Below are 20,098 nucleotides of genomic sequence, written 5' to 3' on the forward strand. Positions count from 1 at the left end.
TATGTTGGTTGTCCATGTACGTGTATGTATGTGCTCTCACTGTCCACATGTGTGGGGGTTCAGATGTCCGTGCGTGATGGAGATGCGCATACATGTGTGAGTGAGTGTGTGTGTATTAGACAAACGTGCATGGATGGAGATAGCAGTATTTGTCCCTATAAGGCATTGGGGTGAGCCTGTATGTGCGTACATGTATGTACTCTTAATGTAAACCATGGGGTGCCAAGTGTCATTTGTCTGTTTTATGGGTGAATGTGTGTGTGTGTGTGTGTGTGTGTGTGTGTGTGTGTGTAGGGCAAGGAATGTGTGTGTGTGTTTAGAGGAGTCTGTGTGTGTGTGAGTGTATGTGTGTGTATGTATATGTTTGAGAGATATGGGTGTAAGTGCGTGTATTGTGTGGGGGTGTGTGTGTTGTCACAACCCGGCCCGTGGGCCATGACAAATTGAGGAGGACACATGGCAGTGCTTAAAAGTAACAGTGATTTATTAACAAATGAACTTAAATAATGCTGTACAAAAGGTATGAGGTGTGTAATTCAGTAATCAGTAGTGTCAGCAATGTATGGATGTGGGTTCAATGTAGTGTGGGGTGTTGTAAAGTGTGTGAACTAAGTCATAAGGCAAAGAAACAAAAGGGTGCTGTCATCTGGTGAGGGATTTCTAGAATGGCTGCCACCCACTCTTATATAGGGCTCCAGGGAGCATTGATCAGGTGCTCCCAATGCACCTAATGAGGAACCCCAAGTTGGCCGACGTCTTTAGGATATCTGTGAGAGAGAGAGACACATAGGGGAGTACACCATACAACCACACAGGCCCTGTGTGGTCAGGCCAAGGGGCCGTGACACCCTCCCCCTTCAAAATGAGGGACCATAAGGGACCGTGTAACTAACACCAATTTAATTATACCAAATTTAAATCATTCAAAAACCTAAAAAAAAATACGTATACCAATAAACAAACATATTTGTGAATTTAAACACCGCTAAATTACAGCATAATTAATTTCCTCTTTTCAGGAGAAACATGATACAAGTGTTGCCCAATTGTTTTTTCCATTTCCAATATCAATATTGTGCTCTAATCAGAGTATTTTGGGTAAAGCTTTTAATGCCTCAGAGTTATTTAGCTGTACTTAACACATTCTCATCTGCCGGCCCATCTCCCCCTCCATTAACCTCCCCCGCCGGAGAAACAACCACCGTGCCCACGCACAACGGAGGTTCAACGTAAGGGACGTCACTGGAGCTTTGGGACGCCGACACTCGAGAACAGTATGGTTACAACAGATTCACATGACACAGCGTCGATTTTTCTTTAGGCATTACAATGAAATACTCCTGATCAGAGACTTGCTCTTTTACTGTCAATGGACCAGTAACACGCCTGAAATGGAGAACCCACCATCGGCAACAAAACCATGACCTGATCGCCAGGCCAGATCTTTTTTTTCTTCTTTTCAACCTCGCAGAATTAACGTTCCTGCCCAACAACGTGGCAGGAACGTTCCCACCTCAGCAACCTCAGATCTATGACCTATAGGAGCACTTTAAGAGGGAGAAAAAGAGAAACTTAAACTGTAGGACCAAATGCATGTCAGTACAATGTATAGGACCACAACCACCACCAATTCCAGACCAAATCCCATGCTATACATCAGAGACTTAACCGTACCGCAGCCCGAACATTGTCTCACCAAGACGTCTGCTACGACGCCGACTTGACCTCAGGTGTATGTCCTCCTTGACCCCTTTGGGCAATTTCAAAAAGAGACCCATCACACCCAAGTGCACAAATCCAACTTTCAGCCTCAACTGAACACCAAATGTGAGCCTATTCTGTCACTCGGTACAAGGTGTGAAGAATATTACTGTGGTTATTGCAAACAATTGTGTCCTTCATACATGCACTCAAACATCATAAATCCAAATATGAATGGTAAACATCACCCGCCATAAGAGCCCCATACCCAACCCTCCAAGTGTTCCCTCACTCCCTCCGCAACCTTGGTACCTAGGAGCATTTTAAGAAAGAGCAAGGACAAAAATAGGTAGATAGTGATACAAGCACAATTTATAAGGATTAAGAAATGCTGAAAGTTTGAGGGAAAAAAATCATAAAAAAAGAAAAATGTGACCTATTACCAACACTTTTACCAATATACCATGTAGGTTTTTTTTTATTTTTTTTTAGATAGATTTTAAATAGAGTTAAACAATCCAAAATGGAATAAATGTTCCCCCTCTGCCAAAATAGGACAGGAGAGACAGGTGCGCCTACAGGAGCGGCGTTCCCCCTACCTCAGCTGCCTAACCAAATCTAACCTACCACAACTTGCCCTGGTCTTCAGTGGCCCTCCCGAGTCCCCCTTACCGACTGAGCATCTCGGTGGCACCACCCCATCCCATATTTTGTGGGACAGAATCTATCAAACCATACAATAAAGAAACAAAAGCACAACGAGTCCCACAGGGGGAAACGCCGCTATCCTATTTGGGTGTGGAACACCACCCCTCAGACTGTCCAAGACACACCGGTTCCCCCTGCCCTAATTACCACACTAGTAGTGGTAACTAAATGACAGCACAAAACAAAAATAAATAATTGTATTTAACCAAAATAAACCAATTACTTAAAGGTAGGGTAAGTGATATTTTTTGGTTAAAACAAAAAGTATTTTGTTAAAAGGTTAAAGCACTATATTCTGATAGTAATCATTGCTATAGAGTGTTTGTTCAGTAACAGGAGTCTCCCTGTCTCTCCAGCTCTTTAATAAACAGAAAATACATTTTTCGGTAGGTGTCAAAATCTCAGCCAATCAGGAGAAAGTACCCATTTTAAGCTTAATTTGTATAGTGTTCCAGTTAAAATTTTGTCTGCTCATTTCTAAGTGTCATCACTTCCAATTTCACTTGTTTAATCTATATCCTGATTGAGTTCTCTGTCCTGGTTGGATAAAATTGGAAATGAAACTACAAAAAAAAAAAAAAAACTACAAAATACATTTTCTGTTTTATAAAGAGCTGGAGAGACATGGAGACTCTTTATATGGACAGGACACTCTATAGTAGCGAGCACTATCAGAACATAGACCCATTTTGCAATTATTTGAATAATTGCAAATCACTTACCCTACCTTTAAATGTTACTCAAAACAAATTGTTACTCAAACAAATTGTTAATCAAATTATTCAACCAATTGTTATTCAAAACAAATTTTTACTCAAATTACCCAAAACGAATTGCTATTCAAAACAAAATGTTACTCAAATTACTCAAAACAAATTGCTATTCAAAACAAAATGTTAATCAAATTACTCAAAACAAATTGCTATTCAAAACAAAATGTTAATCAAATTACTCAAAACAAATTGCTATTCAAAACAAATTGTTACTCAAATTACTCAACACTACCATGCACCTCCTCAGTAAGGCTGTGACTTAAAGTTGCCAAAATAGGCTTCAAACAATACAGGAATTTACTTTACCTGTTCAGAGTCACAGCCAACCCGAGTATTTTTACTAAAAGCGGCACGAGCCCCCAATTTGTCACAACCCGGCCCGTGGGCCATGACAAATTGAGGAGGACACATGGCAGTGCTTAAAAGTAACAGTGATTTATTAACAAATGAACTTAAATAATGCTGTACAAAAGGTATGAGGTGTGTAATTCAGTAATCAGTAGTGTCAGCAATGTATGGATGTGTGTTCAATGTAGTGTGGGGTGTTGTAAAGTGTGTGAACTAAGTCATAAGGCAAAGAAACAAAAGGGTGCTGTCATCTGGTGAGGGATTTCTAGAATGCCACCCACTCTTATATAGGGCTCCAGGGAGCATTGATCAGGTGCTCCCAATGCACCTAATGAGGAACCCCAAGTTGGCCGACGCCTATAGGATATCTGTGAGAGAGAGACACATAGGGGAGTACACCATACAACCACACAGGCCCTGTGTGGTCAGGCCAAGGGGCCGTGACAGTGTGTGTGTGTGAGGGGCCTTGTGTGTGTGTGCGTGTATATGTGTGTGTGAGGGGCCTTGTGTGTATGTGTGTGTGTCTGTGTGCATGTTGTATGTGTGTCCTCAGATACGACATAGCCCCCCTTGAACGACACAGTCGTTCACAAAAGAGGTCACGTAAATGTCTGAAAAAGTCCATACCAAAATACAGTCCATACAATACACAAAAGACCATTCGACCAAACACACACCAAACAAAGACAAAAACACAAAAAAAATATGATCAACTACGTATACCCTCAACGGGCAACCATTAGCATCACAAAATTATCATTACCTAACCGAACGTTCGCTGACTATAACCGGAGGTTACACAGGAAAACAAATGAATGGAAACAGAAATACAAAAATAAAATAACGACAGACTTACGCAAACAGAAACAGAAATGAAACAAAAAAAAACATCAACCGAAAAGGCAAACAAAACAAGCAAAACAACTATGAAGCTTAGAGCATAAGTTATATATTCTGCAACATTATTTTAAGGTTGGCCCAAGCTATTGACGTTCTCAGAGCCGATTTGTGTGGCAATTGACGTTCCTTTTAACAAACCCTTTATTTTTGTTTTATTTCTCATTTAATGGACTGTGCTTGCAAACATCTTGTGTGCCGCTAAAAGTGCACACTTGACCTGTTATGGACACATTTGGTGACTTTGTCAATGTACTCTATAATCATATAACCACACTTTGACCCACCCACCAAATCATTTGCCAACAAAGAATAGGGAGATTTTTTATTTTTTTTAAATTTTGCTCCCCTCCAAGACCAAACTCAAACCACTAGTTTTTTGATAGTAGCGCACTGAAAACAGTCTCCTCCCCCACAAAAGTAATTCACAAACATATGGATGAATATAATCAACTCACCCGCTTGCAGATCACTTCACAGGAAAAAGGCTGCTCCCAGTGAGCTTTAAACTACCCTGCTTCGCAGCGCCATGTTATGTGGTATATTGAGTCTGGCCTTGGAGAGAATGGTGGCTATGAAAATGAGGGAGTCAGTCAGGCAAAAATGAGGTTACAATAAAAATAGTGTTTATTGAAGAAAAAGGTTACATGGTCTGTCTAACGGGCTGTTTCTCTCTCTAGTACATCGTAGGAAGGTTCTCGGGGTAAGGGCTCTGGGGGCTATTGTCCTGTCTGAGGTACTTATATGTTGGTTGTCCATGTATGTGTATGTCCACATGTGTGGGGGTTCAGATGTCCGTGCGTGATGGAGATGCGCATACATGTGTGAGTGAGTGTGTGTGTATTAGACAAACGTGCATGGATGGAGATAGCAGTATTTGTCCCTATAAGGCATTGGGGTGAGCCTGTATGTGCGTACATGTGTCGTGCATGTATGTACTCTTAATGTAAACCATGGGGTGCCAAGTGTCATTTGTCTGTTTTATGGGTGAATGTGTGTGTGTGTGTCCTAACTTATACTGTGTGTGTGTGTGTGTGTGTGTGTGTGTGTGTGTGTGTGTGTGTGTGTGTGTGTGTGTGTGTGTGTGTGTGTGTGTTGTTTAGGGCAATGAATGTGTGTGTGTGTTTAGAGGAGTCTGTGTGTGGGTGTGTGAGTGTATGTATGTGTGTGTGTGTGTGTGTGTATGTATATGTTTGAGAGATATGGGTGTAAGTGCGTGTATTGTGTGGGGGTGTGTGTGTGTGAGGGGCCTTGTGTGTGTGTGCGTGTATATGTGTGTGAGGGGCCTTGTGTGTGTGTCTGTGTGCATGTTGCATGTGTGTCCTCAGATACGACACTATAAACCCCTTTGTTTCAGAGGACATATAGACAATAATAACAAATATAATGCAGCTGAGAAACTTTGGTCAACCTCATTATGTACTTGCATAATACATGGTCTTTTGGTCGCAAAAAACCTAGTCTACTTTGGATCTGATGGATAGGGTTCTGTGCAGACTGCAGTCCATTTGGAAACACTTGGACCTAGCCCTGGTCCAGAACGTTAGTGAGTTCTCTCTAACTCACTAACGCTCTGGACCAGGGCTAAAATGGACCCTACCTGGTCGTAGTGTTGTCTGGTTGCTCCTGACATTATCAGAATGGCAGCAGCTAAATCCTTTGATCTCTGATGACCGCAACATTCTCCTTGTCCTCCTCTTCAATACCTTCGGTTTTGATCAAACTTTGGACGACTCAAACTAGCGACTCCCGTGGTCGCTAGTTTGAGTCGTCTAAACACTTTCTGTTTCTTTTTCCTCGGTAGCTTTCACTGTTTTAAAATACTTCCTTAAATCTGTACACTTTGCAGCTTTTGCACAGATAGCTCTTGTATCCTCTCATTATGTTTTTGAGCTCCTGATTATTTTATTTCCCCAAATTCGACTTGTAAACAAGCCAGTGAATGGGTGTGATGGAATGCAAGACCACCTCATCCCAAAACACGCTCGCCCCAGGTATATCCGGCGGGCTGGGTCGGTGAAAAAAATGGGGGGGGGAGTGCGTTTCTCGTCAATGCAAGGGTGTTTAAAACACCCTCACCCCGGGTCTAATCCGGCGGCCACGGTCCGCGGAAAAAATGGGGCAGTGTGTTTTAGGACGATCGTTCCGTTTTCCATCCGGTTGCTGTTTTTTTTGCTGTGAGAGGGGAAAAAGCGTGTGAAATGGCAAGTGTGGCGTGAGGCGTGTTAAGAGGTTAAATTGCGTGACTCTCACTCTCAAAGGGTGAGACTTGGCAGCTCTGCTTTTGCCATCCCGGTCATAATTAACTGGAAACCCAAAGTGGCTCCAAACGCCAGATCTGCTGGATAGTGGAGGGTCTTCTATTTCTGGTATATCGGTTCAGCCATTATTGCAACAGTTTAACTTTACAGTGTAGTATTCAGCGAGTCTTCTCTTAAGGCAGCTTTCCACCGCACGGCGTGACTTTTTCTTTGTTTACTCTGTGTGGGGGAGCGGGGGGGAGGAGCAGGCAACTCTGGCTCTAGGTTGCACTGTTGAGCGCAGGTCCATTGAGACTAGCAGGGTAGGTTAGTAGGTTGAGCACAGAGCGCATCGTCTGAAGTCGTCTGGGGAAAAAAAGTATATTTTATCGTTCGGTTCGTAGCGCGTACCGAACCGAGACCCTCGTATGGAACGGTTCAATACGAATACATGTATCGTTGCAGGCTTAATATATGTATATATATATATATATACACACACACACACACACACACACACACACACACACACACACACACACATATATATATATATATATATATATATATATATATATATATATATATATATATATATATATATATATACATATATATATATACATGTGCGCGCATGTATTCAACTTACAATACTATAACAGGACCTAACGAAGAATCTTCAACAAGCGTTTTTCATTCACATTTTTTATTATAATTCCAGAAGTCTTCACCACAGACCAGAGTCTCCGACACCCAGCTATGTGTCTATGAAGAGTGACAAGTCTAAAGGAATGGCTCCTGTCTTCAGTAATGAACCTGGACCTCCAGACACACAGTATGTGAATCCTCCTATATGATAAACAATACTATGATATGACAACACAATATCATGCTAAGTACTGTACATGCTAATTCAGTGGCGGAACAACTGAAAGCCGTGCCGGTAGTCACGGCACACTGATCAGGCCCCCGCTACGCACGTGTTACAGTTGCAGATTTTGTTCATTTTTTTTGTTACTTTATTTGGGTTTTAGGGTTAGGGTGAGCTTCCAACAGTGTATTGAGGTGAATTGCCTCGAATATATTTGCAGTTCCATGTAAGCTGGTGAATCTCTGGGAAAGTTGCTGAGAGGCGGAGAGGCAGAGCACGCACAGTGCGTCTAATTCTAATAAAATAAAGGTCCATGTGATCTGACGGGCCAGGCCCCCGGAGTCCCGGGCCCGTAGGCGGCCGCTCCGCCACTGTGCTAATTACTAAAGCACAAGACAACATAATGGTGTAACCTCTCTGCCCAATATTAACCAATATTTGTTAGTTACTATGTGTGCAGTTTGTGAATGAAGTCGTACAAATCACTATTATATATTGTGTTCAGTGCAGAGTGACTGATTGTGTCTTATCTCTAGCCAGTTATTTTCTTTACTGCTGTTGTATCCTACTGGCTCATCTGCCAGTGAGGACAACAAAATGATGTTTGAATCAGAAGAAAAAAAATAGACAAATGCACAATTTATATCTTTATAATGTATGAATGAAATATTTATGAATATACCATATAGCACCATGACAGAGTGGAGATTATTATTGTACATCAACACAATGCAGTGTGAACATATCAATGATGTTATATGTCATATGATATTATATGTAGATATTAAAGACTATTATATAGTAATAAAATATCTTCATCTCCACAGAGAGAGGAAGAGGAGTGGTTGTGTTGTGACAGAGCAGGCGTCCAGGTGTTCAGTGTGTGAGGATGTTCTGACAGATCCAGTCTCTACCAGCTGTGGACACTGGTTCTGCAGACAGTGCATCACCTCATACTGGGACCAGTCTGCTCCAACAGGACACTATGGCTGTCCCCAGTGTGGAAAGAGATCCAGAACCACACCTGGACTGAAGACACCCAGTCAAACCACACCTGGACAAAGTAAGACTGGACAGAATTTGCACTAATTATATTTGCATGTTAATAAATCGAATGCTTACATCGCAGAAATCATATTTAGACTAAATGTTCAAATTAGTGTCTGTATCAATATCTAAGTGCAAATAATGAAGCTAAACAACTATCAACTCTGGACCAAAACAACTGGTCTTGTGTTATTACGTTTTTCTTAACAAATTGTGTGCTGAATGTTTAAAACATGTTTTTTTTCTTATTTCAGATGTCAGTCTGCAGGATGATTTGAATGATTATAAGAGCAATTTGAACAGTCTTGATGATGTGAAAGATCACATGACAGAAGAGTCTGGAACCTCCCTCACCAGCACCTACACAGAGCTCTACATCACAGAGGGAGAGAGTGAAGGGGTTAATAGCCAACATGAGGTGATACAGCTTGAGACAGCTTCCAAGATGAAGACCTTCCATGACACACCAATCTACTGCTGTGACATCTTTAAACCCCTCCCTGGCAGAAAGACACCCATCAGAAGAGTTCTGACCAAGGGCATCGCTGGCATTGGAAAAACATTCTCTGTGCGTAAGTTCACTCTGGACTGGGCAAAGGGTTTGGAAAATCAAGATATAAATCTCCTGGTTCCCTTTTCATTCCGGGAGCTGAACTTGGTCAGAGATGAGCAATACAGTCTTCTCACACTGATCCATGATTTCCACCCAACATTAAAGAAGGTCACAGCAGAGCAGCTCGCTGTCTGGAAAGTTGGCTTCATCTTTGACGGTCTGGATGAAAGCAGGTTTCCATTGTACTTCCAAAACAATGACATTGTTTCTGATGTCACAGTGACATCATCAGTGGACGCACTGTTGACAAATCTAATCAAAGGGAATCTGCTCCCCTCAGCCCTCCTCTGGATAACTACCAGGCCTGCAGCAGCCAATCAGATCCCTCCTGCATGTGTTGACATGGTGACAGAAGTACGAGGGTTCACAGACCCCCAGAAGGAGAAATACTTTAGGAACAGATTCAGTGAAGAGAAGCTGAGCGACAGAATCCTCTCACACTTGAAGACATCAAGGACCCTCCACATCATGTGTCACATCCCACTCTTCTGTTGGATCATTGCTACCGTTCTGCTGGACATGCTGAGGACACACACGATAGGACAGCTGCCCAAGACCCTGACTGAGATGTGCTGCCACTTCCTGTTGGTTCAGACAAAGAGAAAGAAGCAGAAGTATGAGACTCATGATGTGAAAAAGAAAGAAAAAGAAAATGTGACTCAACAGCACCTCACGAAGACGGACAGGGATGTTCTTTTGAAGCTGGGAAGGCTGGCATTTGAACACCTAACGAGAGGTAGCATCATGTTCTACCAAGAAGACCTGGAAGAGTGTGGCCTTGATGTGAAAGAAGCCTCGCTGTACTCAGGAGTGTGCACAAAGATCTTTAAAAGAGAGAGTGTGCTGTTCCAGAAAACTGTCTACAGCTTTGTTCATCTGAGCATCCAGGAGTTTCTGGCTGCCGTCTACCTGTTCCACTGTTTCACAAAGAAGAGGAACCTGAAGGTACTGAAGACATTTCTGAATGTTGCAGATAACAAGAGAGTCAGTTCCCTGGATGACTTCCTGAACAAAGCCACCACTAAAGCCCTGGAGAGTAAAAATGGCCACTTGGACCTCTTTGTCCGCTTCCTTCATGGTCTCTCTCTGGAGTCCAACCAGCGTCTATTAGGAGGCCTACTGGGTCAGACAGAGAACAGCCCAGAGAGCATCCAGAGAGCCATCAACAACCTGAAGGAGTTGAGAAACGATGCCTCTCCTGACAGATGTATCAACATCTTCCACTGTTTGATGGAGATGAATGACCACTCAGTACATCAGGAGATCCAACAGTACCTGAAGTCAGAGAACAGAACAGAGAAACTGTCTGAGACCCAGTGTTCAGCTCTGGCCGTCATGCTGCAGACGTCAGAGGAGGTTCTGGAAGAGTTGGACCTGGACAAATACAACACATCAGAGGGGGGGCGAAGGAGACTGATCCCAGCTGTGAGGAACTGCAGAAAGGCTCGGTTAGTAGTCAAGTGAATAGAAACAACCTAGAGTCAATCTGCCATTACAGCTAGCACTATAATTAGAAATGAAGGTTGACTTAAAAGTTCCAATAATACTTTCTGTCTCAAATAGTGACTAGTGGTATAGTCACTATACACACTATACTATAGTGTGTATGTGCAAATAATGGCCAGACCACAATAAAGCAGGGGGGAAAACAAAACTAAGAGTCTAAAAGCCCTGCTGGTTACCCCCACCAGACCCCCCACTGACATTGCCATCCTCGCAGTAGTGGAACTTAAAATAAAAAGGACAAGATAAGTATTATTTTCAATGGGCCTCATTCACACAGCTCTTAAAATATCTGCTATATTCTTTAGTTTAGCACTCTGTAGTACAAGTTCAAAGGCGTCACTTGTCAAAAAGAAAAGGTCTACAAGCATACAACGCGTTGCATCGTTGGCAGCATGAAGATGCACCTGTGGAATGTGGAAACATTTCCTGGCAATATTTTTAAAGATATGTTTTGGTTCCAAAGTGTTGGACCTGACGGCTGAATAAAATTGCCATTACCAATGCTGTAGTACAGCTGAATATCCATGGATAACTTATAAACAACATATGTTTGTCCAAGCTCCAGATTCAATCATTTTATTGCAACTGCCACAGTTCACCAGTTGAGCTTCTTTACTCCGTTAAAGGGGCATAAAACCCTAAACCATTATTATATTTATTGTTTTAATGCTGGTCTCTGCCAGCTTGTTTGTAAAGCTTTTACACATGTTTGGCAGTAAATATACCAAGTATTTGCTCATTCTCACTTTATTAATTTCACACCTTCAACTGCTGGTTGAAAATTTTGATATCAAAATTGCTATCTTCCTCTGTACAGTCTTTCTGTACAGATGTATAAAATGTATTAAAATATCTGAAAAATAGCAGATCTACAAGCTCACAACGCGTCGCATTGCAACGCGTTAACACAGTACTTGAGTAAATGTACTTAGTTACTTTCCACCACTGTTCTTTTAGGACTAAGCTAAGATCACAGGTTAGGAGATGAAGTGAAGTTGAAGCAGAGAAGCCTACCTCAGTTTGTAACAACGATGTGGTGAAACACACCCATCCAGGTTAACTTTTTATATTCTGACAAATAATAACTTGTGCTGCTGTGGGATAAATCACCCGCCCCGGCCGTCCTCCCCTGTAACTAAAGGGACTCGTAACGTGCGTTGGGTCGTGAGTGAACTCACATTTCAAATCACATTGATTGACAGGTGATATAAACATAAGCTGACACAAGTTTTAATATCCAGACTTGACAATAAAAGTTCAGAATCAAGTGTTGGATCATGTGAGACCGCATATGCACAGCGAGGATGTGCAGAAATTACAGCTGTAGTTTCAATTTTGTTTTTATATAAAATATATATGTACAGATATCATCAAACGTACAGTAGCTGATAAACAGACAACTAAAGCAATGCTCTCCTCCGCTCCATTCAGTAGCCTACCTACCTACCTACCTACCTACCTACCTACCTACCGGGGAGGGGGCTGAGTTTTGTAGCCTAGACTCGTCGGAAATAAGTGCAATAAGAGCGTGCCTTCATCATCATCATCAATCATTATTAGAATGGCCAAAATTGAATTTGTATTGCGCTTTACATTTAATTTGGCTATATTTGAAGAGTTTAATTCTTGAAGAGGCAGACCATTAGGATACATTTATTTTGCAAAATGAAATGACACATATCGTCCAGAAAATAATCACCTAATAAAAACATTAGATGATTGGACTCATTCAATCGCCGACAGACGATATATTCAACCGCCCAACCTTAGTACACACAGAACAACAGGAGAACTCAAGTCCTCAAACTATTCATATGTGTCCTCTTTATGAGTTATTCTACCATGAAAACAGACCATACCATATGAGAAATGGACCATACCACTAGTGAAGGGGTGTACAGTGAGCTTGGTTACTCAGATTACTTACATTACATTAACTTCCATCTGTTGTTTACTTCCCTGTTCTCTGATCATAGTTAAACTGTTTATGTCTGTATAAGTAGATACAGTAGGAGATCTCTTAGTTAACTTCCATGACAGAGAACTAGGTATAATTTGTTTTGATAGTCTCTTATTTAATCTGTATTTACAGACTTGTTGGCTGTAACCTCAGACAGACAGAGGTTGAAGTTGTGGCTTCAGCTCTCAGCTCTAATCCTTCTCATTTGAGAGAATTGGACCTCAGCAAAAACAACCTGCAGGATTCAGATCTGCTCTTTGCTGGACTGAAGAGTCCGCACTGTAGACTGGAAATTCTAAGGTAAGATACATTTACCTGATTTATTTTGATTAGGGGTGTGACTGTGCGCAGATATTCTGTTAACCTACTAAACGGGTCTGCCAATACTAATCGTATACAAAATAGTATTTGGTTATTGTATTTAACTAGAGTAGCGGCCCGAACGTCTAGCGTGACGCGTCGTCCACTTCGCATCGCAGATCCACCTTACAGCCACCTCACAGTGTGAGAGAGAGTATTGTGTGAAAGTAGGGCAAAGTCTCTTATGATTTTCAGACATGGCAATGCTGTGGTGAAAAGTAAGGCAAATGCGCGTATAATAAGAGGACATGGCAACGCCAAGTGTCCTGTGCTCCCCTCTTTCCGCGGACCCCTTGGAGTCTTGGGACACCCGCGAAACATCGTGGAGCCCTTTGGACCCCCGCGAAACATAGCGGAGCCTTTGGGGGTCCCGCGAGACCCTTGGGGTTCCCTGGAGACCTACAGACACGGTGAAGGGAGAGAATGGAGCACAGCGTTGGCTCGCGGTGTTTCGGTTGCGCTCGGCAGTGGTCGGTGCTGACGCTAAGGAACAACATGGTCGACCCGTAATGTTGTGAGTTTGTGCTGGCCGCAATTAATTATGGTCCGAGGAGGCAAATGTGTAGTGAGCAATGAAAAGTAGCCTACGCCACCCGTAAATTCATTGCGCGCGTTGTGGCTTGTGTTGTTAGTGACATGTGATATGTTGTTGTTGTGTTTAGTGCGAAACAATGAGATGGGAAAATGATGGCTTTTCATCTCTCCAATGTAATATAGGATATGTTTAATTGAGATATATACGTTTTTTCCCATATTGCTGTCTTTACTTAATAAAATGATGCTTTTAAGTAGGAAAATAAGCAGGGGCCGATCACCTAGGGCTCGGGAACCCACAGGAGACAGCGAGCACCCACTGGGAATGCACTGGTCGGACAGATCTACAAGCTCACAATGTGTCGCGTCAGCGATCAGTAGATCACTTGTAGATCTACTATTTTCGCTGCACGACCCCGAGTATACAATTGGCTGTAAAGCGTGCAGTGTCAGGTTACTATAGTAACGTGACTGAACGCTGTCAATGAACAAACTGAGATGAGACGACATGTATTTCTGCCAAAACGTGTTTAGACAACAAAGAATTGTAAAACATATCACTTCCATAGGATATTATTTTACAGTGGTGGAAAAAGTACTCACATTTTATACTTGAGTAAAAGTATCAATACTGCAATGTAGAAATACTCTATTACAAGTAAAAGTCCGGAATTCAAAATGTACTTGAGTAAAAGTACAAAAGTATTTGTATCAAAATGTACTTAAAGTACCAAAAGTAGAAAGTACTCATCATGCAGAATGTCCCGTTTCACATGGTATATGTATAAAATGTATTAAAATGTTTTGAAAATAGCAGATCTACAAGCTCACAACGCGTCACATCGCAACGCGTTGACACAGTACTTGAGTAAACGTACTTAGTTACTTTCCACCACTGTTCTTTTAGGACTAAGCTAAGATCACAGGCTAGGAGATGAAGTGAAGTTGAAGCAGAGAAGCCTACCTCAGTTTACAACAACGATGTGGTGAAACACACCCATCCAGGTTAACCTTTTTATATTCTGACAAATAATAACTCATCACCCGACCCGGCCCCCCTCCCCTGTAACTAAAGGGACTCGTAACGTGCGTTGGGTCGCGAGTTAACTCACATTTCAAATCACATTGATTGACTGGTGATATAAACATAAGCTGACACAAGTTTTAATATCCAGACTTGACAATAAAAGTTCAGAATCAAGTGCTGGATCTTGTGAGACCGGGGGGACATGTGTTCCTGTGTCGTCAAGCTTGCAAATGCACAGCGAGGATTTGCAGAAAATAGAGCTGTAGTTTTAATTTCGTTTTTTATATAAAAATATATATACAGATATCATCAAACGTACAGTAGCTGATAAACAAACCAACTAGGAAAGCAATGCTCTCCTCCGCTCCATTCAGTAGCCTACTTACCTACCTACCTACCTACCTACCGGGGAGGGGGCTGAGTTTTGTTGACTAGACTCGTCGGAAATAAACGCAAACAAGAGAGTGCCTTCATCATCATCATCAATCATTATTAGAATGGCCCAAATTGATTAACATTTCGTGCACGCTTTTTATTGCTTACTTTACTTTACTTACTGCCCTTTATGCAGGCTGGCATGTAGGGCAGCAACAAAGGATCTCCACTCCTGTCTGTTCTGGGCCAGCGTCTTTATAGAACCCCAGGTGTGATGCAGGTTCTTCAGCTCCCTCCACTGTCCTGCGCCAGGTGTTCTTGGGTCTTGCGTTTACCGTCTGGTGTCCAGTGAAGGGCAGTTTGGGTGATGTTGTCCTGCTCCCTACGGATTACATGTCCTATCCATTTCCACCGCCTTCTTATAAGGATGGTAGCCATGTTGTCCTGTTTACACAGGCTAAGAAGGTGTTGGTTGGAGATGGTTTTGGGCCAGAATATTCGTTGTATTTTCCGTAAGCTTTTGGTGTGGAAGGTTGACAGTTTGTAGAGATCACTTTCTGTCGTTCTCCAACATTCAGAACCATAAAGCAGGGTAGACTGGACGCAGCTCTGGTATAGTCTCAGCTTGGTGTTGGTGCTGTACTGGGCCGACTTCCAGACGTTGTTAAGCCTCTGTAAGGTGTTTCTGGCCTTGCTGAGTCTGTTTATGATGTCTCTGTCTGCACCTCCATCATGACTGACAACGCTGCCTAGGTATGTGAAATGGTCTGTTGTAGGTAGGTTTATTCCATCTATTTGTATTGGTGAGGGGTTTGGGATGTTCAGCATCATCAGCTCTGTCTTCTTCTGGTTGATCTTCAGACCTACTTGTTTTGCAAAGGTGTTCATACGACATGTTTTCTCTTGCAACTGCTGGTGTGTGTGAGAGAACAAAGCCAAGTCGTCTGCAAAGTCCAGATCTTCCAATTGTGAGAAGAGAGTCCATCTGATGCCTCTCAGTCCATGACCAGGTTGAAGAGCAGTGAAGACATAACACAACCTTGCCTCACCCCTGTTTTGACTGCGAAACAGTGTTGACTATTTCCGATTTGGCATGTGAAGTTGTTATAGAAACTCTTGATGAGGAGGACAAGTTGTTTTGGAATCCCATATGCACGTAGTATTCTCCATAAGCTGTCTCTGTGAATAATCGAAAGCCTTCTCGAAATCCACAAAGTTGATATACAGTTGCCTCTGCCACTCTGTACACTGCTCTATTGTACACTGCTCTATTTGTATTGCACTTTACATTTAATTTCGCTATATTTGAACCCAACCGCCCAACCTTAGTACACACAGAACAACAGGAGAACTCAAGTCCTCAAACTATTCATATGTCTATCTTTATGAATTATTCTACCATGAAAACAGACCATACCATATGAGAAATGGACCATACCATTAGTGAAGGGTGGTTACTCAGATTACTTACATTACATTAACTTTTCATCTGTTGTTTACTTCCCTGTTCTCTGATCATACTTAAACTGTTTATGTCTGTATAACTAGATACAGTAGGAGATCTCTTAGTTAACTTCCATTACAGTGAACTAGGTATAATTTGTTTTGATAGTCTCTTATTTAATCTGTATTTACAGACTTGTTGGCTGTAAACTCAGAAAGACAGAGGTTGAAGTTGTGGCTTCAGCTCTCAGCTCTAATCCTTCCCATTTGAGAGAATTGGACCTCAGCGAAAACGACCTGCAGGAATCAGGACTACTGGATCTGCTCTTAGCTGGACTGAAGAGTCTGCACTGTAGACTGGAAATTCTAAGGTAAGATATGAATCTTACCTGATTAATTTTGATCAATTCTGTGTTATTAGGTACTGTATTATGTGAATATAATATGAATGATGTGGTGAGAATGTATTAATAAGAATGATATCATGGGAACCCAAGCCTACCTCCATGTCCTGCCATGCTGAGATACAGAATTACACTATCGTTGTTGGATGTATTTTGTCAGATCTTCATCATCTTCTAGTTTTGATTATTGATGTTTTGAGGCCTATCAGGCTCGAAGCCTCTTTGAAACTCTAGGAATTCTTCCGCCGTTTTTCCAGTTCTGGCCCAACCGTGCATACGCTTTTTACAAAACTCGGCAATATGGTAGAGGGCTATGCCAAACGGCGAAGACACAAAACTCACAACCATTGGCCAAAGGGTGGCGCTGTAGCAATTACGGGGCGGCCATAGCTGAGTGGTTAGTGAGTCCGCTTAGGGAGCCAGAGGTCCTGGTTGCCCCAGGTTCGATTCCAGGCCAGGTCAGCATATGTGTCGATGAAATGAAATTTGTCCCTGAGCAAGACTCTTAACCCCTAATTGCTCACAGGTTCTCATTGGAAACAAGACCGCAAGGACTTTCATGAACGACCTGTTAAAAGGAATTATCCTTATCCTTATCAATTGAAAAATGCCAACTTTGAACAGGTACAACTCATGCCCTGTTTGACCTACAGCCATGAAACTTCGATACACACATGCGTCTCCTCATGCCTAACAACTTTCAACTCTGACTTTTGACCTCTGACCTTTAGATCTCCCACCATTTTGAATTATATGAAAAACAGTAAAAATCTATCTCCTCCTGGGATCTTTGAGCAATCTGCACGAAACGTTTTACACATGAACTTTGGACCAATATCTAAAATCTCAATTCATGAAAAGTTTGTAAGTTAAAAAATGTAGCTTTTAAGAGCCAATGAATATTGCAGTTTTATGAAAATTATTCGTCTGCCCCTAACACATACATGCAGACTCACATTTGTTTGAAACTTTGCAATAATGTAGAGGGGTCATTCCAAGTATCGCTGAAACCAGTCTTACTCCAATTGGTCAAAGGGGGGCGCTATAGAATTTTTTTGAACATGCAAACTTTAAACAGGCAAAAGTCATGCCTCGTTTGGCCGACAGCCGTGAAACTTGCTTACACATGTGCCTTGACTCATGAGGAACACATCTATCACTTTGACCAGTGAGCTCCGCCCTCAGATTTTACGCCATATTGAGCAGTTTGAAAAACATTTAAACCAAGGATTTCTGAGCAATTTGCGTGAAACTGTGTCAAATGTGTGAGCACCTTTTTCACAGGTTCAGGTTTGTTGGTCCAATAGCTTCATTGCTTAATCATCTGCCTTGAAACCACAGGGTCGCCGGTTTGAATCCCACCTCATGTAGACTTCATTATAATTGCATTGCACACAACATGACTGTATCAATGAATACATGTGCAATTGTTAAAGATAACGTGAAATGCTTATTTGAAAGTAGTTATGTATGATGTACTTCATTCGCCCTTTTGTTTTGTTTTGTTGGATTCTCCTTTCTCACTGTCTGAGGCTGTGGATTGAATAGCTCAATCAATAAAGAATAGCCTCATGTTCCAAAAGTCCCCGGTTGAAATCCCACTCATTACAGTTTACATTTAAATTGCATTGTACAAAACATGACCCTGTTAATTCAGACATGTGCATTTTTTTTTAAATAACATGAAATGCTTTTTTGAGAGTAGTTGTTTTTTATGTATGACATACTTTCTTGTGAAAATAGCCGATCTACAATCTCACAACTTTTCAGATAGCAACGCGTTGTGAGCTTGTAGATCGACTATTTTCACTAGTTTCCATTCCGAGTAGACAAAAAAACAACTTTATTGGTAAATGTTTTGTGAACCAGTGATCTAGAGTAGTTAGCGAAACAGAGGCTCGGTTCATAACGGACGGAAAAACCTATAGATATCAACAGACACCATCAGGGAGGCCATATCTGTAGCTCAATGAGAAGAGAGGCAGCCTGTGAGTCCATAGGTCGCTGGTTCGATCCCTGTCCCCAACAATGTGTTGAGGTGATCATCATTGGAATTCTTAGTTTTACAAATAGTGTTTCTTGAGGTTAGGTCGTTGTTTTACTGAGGTTAAGGTGCGTGAGGGTGGGAAAAGAGTGGGAAAAGAGTCATCTAGTCAGCAACCTTCCCCCTATTTAGGGGCGGCCATAGCTGAGTGGTTAGTGAGCCAGCCTAGGGAGCCAGAGGCCCTGGTTGCCCCAGGTACGATTCCAGGCCAGGCCAGCAAATGTGTCGATAAAATGAAATTTGTCCCTGAGCAAGACTCTGAACCCCTAATTGCTCACAGGCCCTCATTGGAAACAAGACCGTAAGGACTTTCATGAACGGACCTGTTAAAGGAATTATCCTTATATCCTTATTCCCATGGATTGGATCCACCCCTCTCACCTGCTCTCACTCATCACCAATCACACCTGTCTTCACTCACAACTCATTAGTGGCTTGGTGGCTTTTTCTTTAAAATAATGTTTAGTTTTTCAAATATTTAACTTTAAGTGCCCAATGCCACGCTAGTGGCCATGGCCATTTAAAGGGTAGCAACATTAACAAAAAAATTAGTCTACACCTGTAACAATGCTCTATACACCAGGGAACCAGATTACTCATATGCAGTGTTGCCTTTGCCAGGATTCGATCCCATGACCTTGCGGTTCAGAGTCAAGAGCTCTTCCAACTGAGCTACCCAGACAAAAGACACAATATACATTGACATTTGATGAACGTGCAACTTTTAAACTACAGATTTGTTTTACATCACTCTCCGATTTAATCAAAAAAAAAATCGAAGCTGTGTGATTTATACATTTTGAGTTAATACCATTAATATCAAAACATGTCCCTCTGCACTCTAGCAATTAGTGCACCTGGTGATACTTAGCCTGTCAGTCATTGGCTCCTCAATGGTGCTGAAAAGTGTACATGTACATTTACTCAAGTACCAATACAAGTGCTTACAAAGCACAGTACAATGTTGAGGTACTTTTACTTTACTTTACATTTGTGTTACTTCTACTCTACTACAATTACAGCATATGACAGCTTTAGTTACTTGTTACTTTGCAGATGTAATTATTAATACAACACCTACAGTAACCACATACAGCCGATCTACAATGTGACGCGTTATGAGCTTGTATGTATATAACAAGCAACCCATGCTGTATGATAACTTACCACACATGAAATCCAATTCTGTCTATCCAATTGCTCAGTCAGTACACTGTCTACCCGCAAGTCTGTAGGTCCCTGGTTCA

The 20,098-nt window shown here is 41.8% G+C and overlaps 2 protein-coding genes across 22 annotated transcripts in view; both read left to right on the forward strand.

Moving 5' to 3' along the window:
- The window catches only part of LOC308095465 (C-type lectin domain family 6 member A-like), a gene marked incomplete at its 5' end in the record, with an annotated part of 116,720 nt that overhangs the window by 75,187 nt on the left and 21,435 nt on the right, over window positions 1–20,098 (forward strand). The gene's annotated exons all lie outside the window — the stretch shown is intronic.
- LOC308095351 (protein NLRC3-like) overlaps window positions 1–20,098 on the forward strand; it is a 77,688-nt gene that overhangs the window by 45,187 nt on the left and 12,403 nt on the right. For 18 of the 21 annotated variants that reach the window (XM_080442395.1, XM_080442391.1, XM_080442383.1 and 15 more), the window contains 5 exons: window positions 7,389–7,502; window positions 8,366–8,601; window positions 8,840–10,646; window positions 12,797–12,964; window positions 16,598–16,774. In XM_080442395.1, the coding sequence (XP_080298521.1) occupies window positions 7,389–7,502; window positions 8,366–8,601; window positions 8,840–10,646; window positions 12,797–12,964; window positions 16,598–16,774 (2,502 nt within the window). The remainder of the gene's footprint in view (window positions 1–7,388; window positions 7,503–8,365; window positions 8,602–8,839; window positions 10,647–12,796; window positions 12,965–16,597; window positions 16,775–20,098) is intronic. The other 3 variants (XM_080442384.1, XM_080442380.1, XM_080442389.1) reach the window with 1 other exon arrangement.

The sequence above is a fragment of the Gymnoscopelus braueri genome (assembly GCF_963280865.1).
Source record: "Gymnoscopelus braueri genome assembly, chromosome: 11".
NCBI lineage: Eukaryota > Metazoa > Chordata > Actinopteri > Myctophiformes > Myctophidae > Gymnoscopelus > Gymnoscopelus braueri.